The following is a 12589-nucleotide window of genomic DNA, read 5'->3' on the forward strand; positions in this document are numbered from 1 at the left end:
CATAATATCATCAAGCCAAATAAGTATTGTAGGTAAATCGTGGTATCATTAAACCGGACAAGTATTGAAGGTCAGTCATAGTATCACCACACCAAAATAATATTGAAGGTGAATAGTAGTATATTGAAACCAAGTAAGTATTAAAAGTAAGTCATGGTTTTATCAAATCCAAATAAATATTGAAGGTGAATAGTAGTATCATTAAAACAAAGAATTTTTGAAGAAAAATTATATTATCATCAAGTCAAGTCAGTATTGTAGGTAAATCATGGTATCATCAGACCTAAATAAATATTGAAGGTGAATAGTAGTATCATTAAACCAAAGAATTTTTGAAGAAAAATTATATTATCATCAAGTCAAATCAGTATTGTAGGTAAATCATGGTATCATCAGACCAAAATAAATATTGAAGGTGAATAGTAGTATCATCAAGTCAAATAAGTATTGAAGGTAAATCATAGTATTATCAAACCAAGTAAGTATTGAAGGTAAATCATAGTATTGTCAAACCAAGTAAGTATTGAAGGTAAATCATAATATCATCAAGCCAAATAAGTATTGTAGGTAAATCGTGGTAACATTAAACCGGACAAGTATTGAAGGTTAGTCATAGTATCACCACACCAAAATAATATTGAAGGTGAATAGTAGTACCATCAAACCAAGTAAGTATTAAAAATAAGACATGGTTTTATCAAACTAAAATAAATATTGAAGGTGAATAGTAGTACCATCAAACCAAATAAGTATTAAAAATAAGTCATGGTTTTATCAAACTAAAATAAATATTGAAGGTGAATAGTAGTACCATCAAACCAAGTAAGTATTAAAAGTAAGTCATGGTTTTATCAAACTAAAATAAATATTGAAGGTGAATAGTAGTACCATCAAACCAAGTAAGTATTAAAAGTAAGACATCAAATGAAGTAAGTGTTGAAGGTAAATCATAGTATCATCAAGCCAAATAAGTATTGTAGGTAAATCGTAGTATTATCAAACCAAAATAAATATTGAAGGTAAATCATAGTATCATCAAACCAAAATAAATATTGAAGGTAAATCATAGTATCATCAAACCAAAATAAATATTGAAGGTAAATCATAGTATCATCAAACCAAAATAAATATTGAAGGTAAATCATAGTATCATCAAGCCAAATAAGTATTGTAGGTAAATCGTAGTATTATCAAACCATGTAAGAATTGAATGGAAATCATAGTATCATCAAACCAAAATAAATATTGAAGGTAAATCATAGTATCATCAAATGAAGTAAGTATTGAAGGTAAATTATAGTATCATCAAGCCAACTAAGTATTGTAGTATCATCAAACCAAGCAAGTATATCAAACCAAGCAAGTATAACAAATATTACAATAGGATTATCATTATTATCATTCAGAACCACCAGGATTAATCTAAGAATTCTAGTTGCAAATAACAAACAATATAAGGGACAACTATAGATTTTGTTTAGAACCTATTAGATCGAGTAGAAATTATAAAGACGTTAGTGATGATGATTCTATCCAAATAATGATGAAAAAAGATAGTCTGATAAAGTAATAAAAACATTTTCAAAAGTATCTTCGCACTAACACGACATCATAATACAAATCGTATAAATCTCTGGATTGTTATGAAAATATTCAATTATATGCCCAGTTGGTAGGATTATTTATTTAAGGGCGGGAATCCTCAAATTTCAAATTATTTGAAATCTATTTAAATTGTCGTGTTCTGACCTTTGTATTATTTTAGTCTTGTTATTCTTACTAATAACATGTTAGAAATACATTTAAACATTCAACTACACATTTACTATTTAAACAGTGGCCATTCATACCTTAATTACAGTGTGTATCTAGTCAGCTTATTTGAATTTTAGATCAATTTCAAGAGCATCTTGACCTCTCTAATGTCCATTACATCACCATTTCTCGATCCTATTGTCGCATGCCTTCATGTCAAGAAGATAGACAAAGGTCGTGACCCACACGCGACCTGCACGCGCAATTTAGGAAGAGATTAAAAAGAGAATAAGAGATTTGCCTGAAAGTTTAATCTGATATAAAGGCAGGTGTAAGAGAGATTTAACAGGTGGGCAAATAACTACAACTACAATATAACATATTCTATACTTGAACTTTATCATCTAACACGAAAATGGTGATTCTATGCAATATGGTAAAAGGTAACCAAAAGCTGTGGTGACGTAACTAGAAGCTCTGGAGCTCATGAACAACTGTTTTAAAGATGATTCAAAACCCGTGATCGGTTCTTTATTTACATCGCATGGTTCTATTACAATAAATAAAGTAAGATACTATAATTAGAATTGACAAACAGTACAATATTACACTATTTTTTAGTCTTATCTTTAACATATAAATTTGCACAAGACGGAGTCTGTGGACTGGGAACATTCATACACAAAGTTTGATATACTTAAAACACTCTATATAAAACAAATAGTGATAAAAATGAAATATTTTTAATTCACAAGCGAAATCCCAACCAATAGTAACATCTGAAACAGTTCGCGAATTATAAAACCTTCAAAGTCTTTGCCATAAACAAAACTATACTAATATCTTAAATCAAGGTTACCAAAGGATATGAAAGTCTTTTATGACTTACAAACAACAAATATACAATAGAAACTAAATAAATTCTGAAAAAAATCTTATTTCGCTTTAGCTGTAAACATTTGTCAACTCAAAATTTTCATCATCATTAAGGAGAGATATTAATTATAGACCATTCTTCTTTAAGAAGTAAAGTTTTCAATGAGGCCTAAATTGCAATCAGATTCATGGTTTTATTGTACTAACATACTTCATTATGTAACATGATAAACTTAAATAAGCTAGCCCACTTCACGAAATGTTCTGAAGGATCTTTTTGTCTGTCCACTAAACAAATCGCGTTTTAACTGCAAATACGACAAAAAGGTTTTTAAATTTGTTATATTAAACCCAACTGATAAAATTGTGCCTGAATTAAATTAATTAATAAAAATCCTAAAAGGCCTTTAAATACCGGACTTAAATTATGACTGAATTAAAACCTAAAATGAAAATCCTAAATGAGCCTTAAAAACCGGACTGATAAAATTATGCCTGAATTAAATCCTTAAATAAAAATCCTAAATGAGCCTGAAATACCGGACTTATAAAATTATGCCTGAATTAAATCCTTAAATATAAATCCTAAATGAGCCTTAAATACTGCATTGATAAAATTATGCCTGAATTAAATCTTTAAATAAAAATTCTAAATGAGCCTTAAATAATAATATAATAGTGATAGTATTATGCCTAAATTAAAACCTTTTTTTATATAAATATGGGACCTGAATCTGATAGCATCTAACTGTTTTAAGCGACAAGGGTTAGCTTTACTAAACAAGGGAGGCAACTACATACTAAAGTATATTACCCTTGCTCAGTTTGACGACTTCAAGTAAAGTTTGCGAGCAGTTTGATTTACGATGAGAGTGCAATTAGATTTTCGATGAGAGAGCAGTTAGATTCTCGATGACTGTTTTTAAAGTGTGGCAATCTAGATGAATCAGATCAATCCACTTAAAAGGCGCAGATTAAATCGTTCTTATTACAAATCGGTCTGAGAGCATTTCCTAGTAATCAGCCCATTTCTCGAAATAATCGCTTGATTCATATTGTTACCAACGGTTGCATTGAGTGACACAATCCGACCTATACCTAAATAGAAATACGGACCCTAAGGTAAGCTAGCAATCGTTGAACTTAAAATCAACGTTTAAGTCAACATATTTTTAGTATGCGTATCATGAACACGCAAGCATTGCAAAAATTCAATAAAACAAATATATTATATAAAATGTAGGCCTATTAATTAAACTAACCAAACCCCGAACGAATAATTTTAAAGCATGACATTCGTGTAGAATAGATTGCAACAACACAATACTATTCAAAGTTAACGATTAGTAAAAAAAAAAATAGCAATAAAATGGACACGAATAATGATTAACAATTGTTAACAAAACTCCATATTATGTGGTTTCATTCTAAAAGGCCAAAATTAGCCACCATCTGCCGTTTTTCTCCTATTGGTCAATCCCCGATATTATATTTCATTTCTGATTAGGGTTGAAATATTTCACATAAAGAAGTTAATATTCGAGACAAAAATTAAGTTATTTCAGCCGTCCCGAAACTACAATCATAGCATAATAAGCTTCTTTAGAGTAGTTTTATTTCATGTTTGGTATTGTGTTATCTTTTTGTACAGATGCCATCACGTGGAAGATGAATGACGGGAAAGGTGAGAGGTCATTATGGTGACATCATCGACTGTATGAAATAATCTAACCTTTCAAGAGTATATTTAATTTCACCTTACACGTGCCCCGAGTTGATAACGCAATGCCTTGTAATTATTGCCCGATAAATAAAAGATATTATTGACGATATTCGAGAGAATAGCAGTATCTTTTCACAGAGAAGTGACAAGAACAGGTTTCGGTTTACAATGCACGTGGCACTCGTTAATCTTGTGTTTCAGCTTATGTTGATGAATGAAGTCAGTTATTGTTAAAATCGTCACTAATTCTGGATATTTATTACACTTAATATGGTATTTGTGTGTAAATTATTCAGTGAAGCACTGGTTTCATGATACGATATTTATAATTAAGTTTTTGAGAATTATCACCAGTTATATCATGGGTCGAGTATGTCGCTGAAAACATAATTATGACAGTGTGGATGCTGAACCAGTGTCTGTTAAATAAAAGAATGAAAAACCTCATCCCAGTAACACTTCGACTAAAAAACGGACAGATGAAGATAATCATATACAGAACTTTTGATCACACAGCTTAGAACTTTGATTCAGTTAATTCTGGCAATATTTCTTTGAAAGCATTAAAATGTCTACTGTAAATGTCTGTCGTAAGCTGTTTGTATAAAAAGAGACTAGAACAGACAGAAGAGGAGATGTTGATATATCATTTAATGAAAGTAATACAACACAGATCGGTTGAATACAAATAATTACAAACAAATTATTGAATTATGTTTTAATGAAAAACGTGGGAATTGAATGATATAATTGATAAACACGTAAAATGGTCATATTATACAGTTGAACATTGAGTGGTTAAATAAGCATGCATTCTCAGCATTCTCTCTACGTTTATTGAATTATAATATTGTCAGCAATGCTTTGTCACCAAAGTCAACATCAGAATAGAAGAAAGCAAATGTGAATTACTCTTCACTACAAATCACGATAATGTTCGGTTATTTTTAAATCAAAATCTCTCTTGAATTCTTTACTGAAATATGGAGCTCTTATAATTTACTTTACGCTATTAGATTTTACACAATATGCCTGAATATTTCACTTTTAATTTCACACCAATAAGAATTTGTTCTTATCTCCCTTTAACTAGCAGTCAATCAATTGGTCCTATTGGTGTTATTGGTCCATCAGTCAGATTGTTACCTCTTGTCCAAACCGGTAATATTTATTATGTTGGGTACAATTATGACCTTCTTACAACCTACCTGGCGGTCAAACATTACCCCTACCTACATCTTTCCACCAAACATTAACTTAACCTGTCTGGCGATGGTTTAAGAAGGCTGAATTATGATCGTACGAGGAGATATTGGACAGTTCTTGTATTAAACTTGTCTTAACGAGGTAATGGCTTCTGGAAGAAAGAAACATCAGTCTTACTAACGACAAACATATCATGAAGGCTACATATGAGTCAAAATAAAGAAAAAATAGGCAAAGGCATATGTATTAACTTGATATGGAATGGATTAAATAAGATGAATTTCCGTCTGTTTATTTAGTAACCTACGAAGGTTTCTGAAGTACATATATGATGCCGGAAATTTCACTCAATAAAATTATTACGTTATTTTTTTTTCTAGTATAATACCACAGATTAAAGGTTTTAAACATTGGTCAAAATATTCATTCGAATTAAATGCTCGCGTAGACCGTCGGATTATATTCACAAACCGAATAAGAAATCCAAACTAAAACGTAAACTAACTTACCCAACTGTCTTACTACTTTATTTCAACATTTTGGAGCCGGATCCCTCCTCAACACCAGTTATACAATTCACAACATTTCTCTGTGTGATCAGAATTCAGTCTTGTAGAGTTTGTTTTCCCCATTACTTATATACTCTATATCTACGTCATATGCTAAATATAGATAATTCATGCGGAGAACGTATTCTTCCATTACCTCATATACTATTTAAAGTAACAATCGTCGGTCTAACGGTATGGTTACAATGATTTTGCCGAGTCAAGAAACTTTCACACAATCCTCAAGTTTTATAGATTTTTCTTATTGATCGTGTATTTATATAACCTTCTAGAAGCTTCCGGTGTTTTTCTAGGTCATAAACACATTGTTTACTAACAATTCAGTGCTGGACAGGATTAGACTTAAAATAGCATATCGCCTTAATGTATCCTAATGTGTAAAGAAAAAGACATTTACTGTACATGTAGTATGCTCTTATTTCAATGTCCTTGTAGTGGGCCTAATTCTGACACATGTATAATAAAGATTTTATAATTATTATTATTAAACGCGAGTAAGGTCAATTATGAACATGAAGCATCGTGTGACCTCATTTCACTTTTAATTGACTTCGAGAAACTTCTATTGAAAATTCCATCAATTTCTGCCATGCGAAGTTTAGCTTATGTAATGATATCAAACCTATGACATATTATGCTGGATGTCAGTGGCAAGAAAAGGTTTGACAGGATGAAAAGACACAAGACACGTGTTTCTAAAAGCATTTCAAAATTCTGTTTTTGAGCATAATAGTTCATATTATGAGAAGTAAATATTTGGATGCATCCTGTCTCCCATGGAAAGAGGGAAATAGCTTATCTTGCAAGTACTGAAGTATAGGGAACAACTGAACCCTTTCACCACTCCCGTCCATTATTGCTGGCATATTGTCGACGGAAAGAGACCGCTAGGTTTTACTTACTACGAGTGAGTATAATATGAGTATCGTACATATAATCACCATAGAAAGGTTCTTTCTCCTAGTAGGCTATATTAGAACTTAAATTGTTTCTATGCATCCGTATAGCCATTGTTAACTAATCTTCACAATGGAAAACGAACTTCCGTGTTATTGTTTGACTGCAATAGCCACCTTTCTTGTATAACTGAATTTTGTCAGAACAGCAGCATTAGCCTACTCTTTTTCGATTTCCAACTCGAGAATAATTTTTAACGTACATAGCCTTTAGCACGCGGAGCTTCGGTTTATTGACTCATCCGAACAAATAGACGTTTTTTGAGTTTTGTTCAGCCGTAAGATGATTGGTTTGATGCAGATTAATGACAGTTGAATTTACCGACATCAGTTAAACTGTAAAACCGCACCAGTACGACATCTTGTACTGCATGATTTGTGTTTATATATTGCATGTATAATGTAGGACTATGATAAATAATAGATAATTCATATGTAGACAGTCTCTGCTGAATAACCAAGGCATTCGAATATCGAATCTATTGATAATAAAATCGATTGAAGAATCTTTATACGGTAAAATGCATATGCACTAAGGCTTATCTGGACCAGCACCCTTTTTTGCTGGAAGAAGAATTGGTTTTTCTAAAAATAATATTTGTCCCATTGCAAAATATACAAGATACTTGCCTAAAATTTAATGACAATTTTACCACACAGATTCCAACAACAGTCTGTAATATGGATTAATATGAATTGATATAACAAGTGTAAAACACTTCATAATGCTTGTTATTACATCATGTTATGTAATAAACCATATTGTAATATTTTCATTGAAAATAATCTTTATCTACACCCTCATGGATACAACATATTATCTGTCATTATAAATATCTTAATAGACATAATCAAATATATTAAAACATGTTATACTTCAATTTCAGAGATAAAAATCTGAAAAATAAATAATAGTACATGTGAAACCATTTAGTGAAGGTTTTACTGTCGCTACTGTTTATTTTTTAAAAATACATACTTTGATAATATTTTTATAATACACTTTTAATCTCAAACTATGATTTTTTTTCGTGTAAATATGTAGAAAAGATGGTAATAGGAAAATGATATGTTGTATTGAATAAAAGGGGTCAACGTGAGAGGTGGGTAGCCTATAGTGGTTTTGTCCAAAGCAATGAATGATTGAACAAAATCAAGAACATAGAGAACGAAAGAAATTCAAACAGCATGGACATTTCTTAAATACTGTCTAACAAGACTAAAGAACGATATATGTAGAGAGATATAGATCCACCCTCAAAACTACAGGGATATAAAATAACCATGAAGAAGAAATCAAAGTAGAGACAATTAACGATAAATTTCCGACTACAACACCATAAGAGATATAACAATAATTGATTTGGAAATATAAAAATTAAGGGATATAATTACATCTATAGAAGAAAGATATAATCATAAAAGAGGAATTTCCAACGAAAGAACCAAAAGAGATATAATCATAATCCCCTAAAAAAATCGTCAAGAGAGATACTTATCTGAACGTGATAGATAAAGGAATATCAAAAATGAGAGATATAACTATATGGAGGAGAATTTACAGAGAAGACATAACTCACATTGGGGAATATTTACCCAGAGAGATAGAGAAATATCTATCCTGAAATGCATAACCAAAATGAAGGAATATTTATCCAGAGAGATATGACCATAATGGATGGATATTTATCCAGAGGGATATATCCATAATGGAGGAATATTTGTCCAGAGGATGGAGAAATATTTATCCAGAAAGACATAATAACTTTTCACACGAGGAGGTATATAAATCATAAGTTAATAAATATTTCATAATGAAATGTTGTATGCCACACTCGTCATTGCTGCAAACACAAAATGAAATGAAATGAAATTAATGGAGTTTTACGTCCTTCTTTTCTGCACCATATGGGCTAATGAAGACGGGCAACGGCATGCAGGGTGCAATGAAGGAAATTCTGCCAGGACAGTGGCATTAGCCTGCTCTTTTTCGATTTTCAATTGTCGATGGATATTTACCGTTCACAGCCTCGGCTGTAGCATACGAGGCCTCGGTTTATTGTCCCATCCGAACGACTAAACGCCATTTCATGTCAGCCCCTCTTACCTGCAACCGCTCTTACCTGCATCACTGACAAGGTCCGAAGGTTTTATCTCGACCCATCCGGGATTAGTGAATAAACGTCTAACTCACTGAGCCACCGCGGTTCCCAACAAAAACAAAGGCAAACACAAATGTTCAAGAGAGGTAACTGATGAAAATGATTTTGTTCAATTTTAATATCTCAAGGGAGTGAAAATGAAATGAAATGACTGGAGTTTTACGTCCTACTCTTCTGCACCTTGTGGGCTAATGAAGACCTCAAGGGAGTGAAACGATAACAAAAGATACATGCCGAACAATAAAGAAAATGGACGATTATTAATGCAGAAATATTAATCAAGGGAGAAATATTAAACAGGAAAGTTTATAATAATAAAATATTTTGTAAATGAAAATCGGCAAGATTTTAAAAAACATTTAGCTACAATTTATAATAACTTTCAGTTGTCAAGTCGTCTGCATATTTAAATTGCAGGAATCGCAAGAAAAACAAGTTCGTTAATAAACAAAAATGACCATTACATGAAAGAAAACTTTTCGCCCATAAAATTTTCATTGTTATTTGTATTGATTTTCCTATACCGCCGGTATTGAAGTTTCTGGACTATCGTTTTCTAAGTAGGCCTTTGATTTTGAGAGAATAATCCTTGAGGAATTAAAAGGACAGAATTCTATTTTCTATTTGAATTCGTCTCGTTCTGGTTGCTTAATGAACAGGAAATAAATACAGATTTATTTAAACTACACAAAGACCAAAACCTTCAGATATTCTTCTTGTTTTTATTATTCTATAGTGATCAAATTTAAGCCATGTATTTAAAGTAAACGTGTTTCTAATTTATACCGTCTTAGATTCTGACACGAGTGTAAGTATGAGGCGCATGTCTATGATCCTCTCATTTCAAAATACTCCCCCACCGTCTAAAATATCAAGCCTAGTGACAAAACCAATTATATTTGTTGTCACAATCTATACTATGCTAAAGACTAAACTTGATTTCGGTGTTAAAGAGCTTTTGCTTCTAATCCAATGAAATCTTGGTAATTATTGGACAGCGGGAACTGTCTCGTGCCATCAGGTTATCAATGAAATCAATGCTGAAGATGCGATCCTTGAAGAAGTATATCATAGCAGGGGAGAAAACAAACAAGACTATCTTGCCGAAATCTAGAAATCTTACTACTTAATGAAAACATTCACTTCCCGTTCCAGAAATTCATGAAAGTAATTTCCGTTAATTTATGTATAAGAATGATTTTGAGTGTCAGAAAATTTATAGAAAAAATGATGCTATATTAAAATTTGCTGACATCTGGTTTCCGAGATATGGCAGAAATAATTCAATGATGTTTGCTAATAAAGTATTTTTGGGAGGTTGCCGTTGATTATATTTTATTCGAGTATATTTTGTGAAATAGAGCACTCTGTTATAAAAATCACCTTAAAACTTGAATAATTGAATTAGCCAGGAAGCGAAATGTTGACTTGAGCTGCCAATCTCTGCAAGGGGAATACATGTTTACCTATTCTCTACCAATCATACACGCCAACAATATTATTCTTTCTGTGGCAGCGAATTAAAATACAGACCCAAGTCAACGCCTGTTAAATACCTCACTCATCAAATTTCAATCTTTACCTATTTCAATATATGTATAAAATACTAAAGGAATTCTAAACTTTTGTTGTTAAGTTTTTGAAGTGTCTGGAAGTGTACAGGTCTATCGATGGTTAAAGGACAAGAATATCTATATAACATGGACTGTAATACAATGTATTATCAATCACAACCTTATCACGAATCATCACAATATCACAATAATTCACCAGTTAATAATTATGGATATCAAATCAATGGATCTGATCCGGAAACAGAATATGGTGATACGTGGCCAGAACAACCATTCTATTCTGGATATTACATTGGAAACCAAGACGACAGTATTAAAAATGACAATATGAACTATACATTGGATTATTCATCTCAAATATCACCATTTACCTATCCTGGAAGAAATATTTCAGCTTATAAAAAGAAGGAACCACAATACGGCCAGGCTCGAGACGGAGCAACGGAGAGAGAAAGGTCAAGAATGCATTTATTGAATGATGCTTTCGATCAGCTGAGAAAAGTCGTGCCAAAATCGAATTTAAGTGAACATCAAAAACTATCTAAAATTGCAACACTTCGCTTAGCGATCCACTACATCTCAGCTTTAGGCAGTATTTTAAAATCTACCGGAGTGGAAATTAAAGTTATACCAGATACTATAATTGGTGACAGAAGAGGAAGGCGACGTGGTGGACGGAAGAGAAAATTAACGGAATTAAACACTAATACCACCAATAATAACATGACGTCACGTCCGGTAATGAGGAATGACTGTAGTGTGTTTTATAATAGGACAATGGATAAATCAATTAAATTGGAAAATAACAATAAAAATCGTTCATATTATTAATAGAGATCATAATATAATTTTTTGACAGTAATTCTTGATTGGAGTATTTTTTATTTTGGATTGCATTATAAGGTAATATGAAACAATTTTGGATTTATTTTTTTTATGTTATTTTTCTAATTACGTATTCAATCAAAATTCATTTTGATCATACTCTTGTATTTTGAATAATAGTAGATAATTTTGATCTGCTTTTTATGAATTTTATAATATCATATTAACGTTATGCAACTAATTTGTGTTTTTTTTTTATTTCTAAATATCCAATTAATTGAATGAATAATTTATACAATGTATCTTAATAAATGTTATGTTATTTGAATTAACGTATTTAAATTTTTTCACATTCTGAATCAATCAATGCGTAAGGTATGTGCCCAGAATAGTAAAGGAATTGGCAGTGCTATTTTTTAGAAATACCATGTGAACAATTGACAACCAACATAATTTCTCCAGCTTTGTCCTTGAATTTCCTGGACAATCACTGCTTTATTATTGATGGATACTTATTTACTGTAGATTTGCAGCAACAACATTTCCGTGAATTTATGTTGCTATATTTATGTGATTTAGTCAATGACGTCTGTCAATAATTATGAAATTTGTGAATGGCTCTACCTGTCGCAAATATCTGTTTATTGACACATTTAAATACAAGCGGCTGGTGGTTATAAAATAATGGTTTTTTTTTTGCCTGGGGCATATAATAAAACTTGTTGCATTTTACGAAATGGGTTACAAGGGACGACAAATAACGCCCTATAATACGTTGTAAAATATGGAAAAAAATTAGGAATATATCCTTTCAAATTTCCGGAAAACTTCTAGATGAAAGATGATAAGTAAGGATAATAAACAGCGTATGATACAATATGTAAGGGATTTCTTAAAAATTCCGTGTTATATGGAAATGAGAATAGGTACCAGATATATTTTC

General features: G+C 31.4%; 1 protein-coding gene across 1 annotated transcript; it reads left to right on the top strand.

Moving 5' to 3' along the window:
• Positions 1 to 11229: 11229 nt before the first annotated feature.
• LOTGIDRAFT_60576 (hypothetical protein) lies at positions 11230 to 11409 on the top strand (the record flags this gene model as incomplete). The annotated part of the gene is made up of 1 exon (XM_009066268.1): positions 11230 to 11409. A coding segment is annotated over one exon (180 nt), but the record flags the coding sequence as incomplete, so codon positions are not given.
• Positions 11410 to 12589: the final 1180 nt, after the last annotated feature.

Source organism: Lottia gigantea, assembly GCF_000327385.1.
Source record: "Lottia gigantea unplaced genomic scaffold LOTGIsca_75, whole genome shotgun sequence".
Lineage (NCBI taxonomy): Eukaryota > Metazoa > Mollusca > Gastropoda > Lottiidae > Lottia > Lottia gigantea.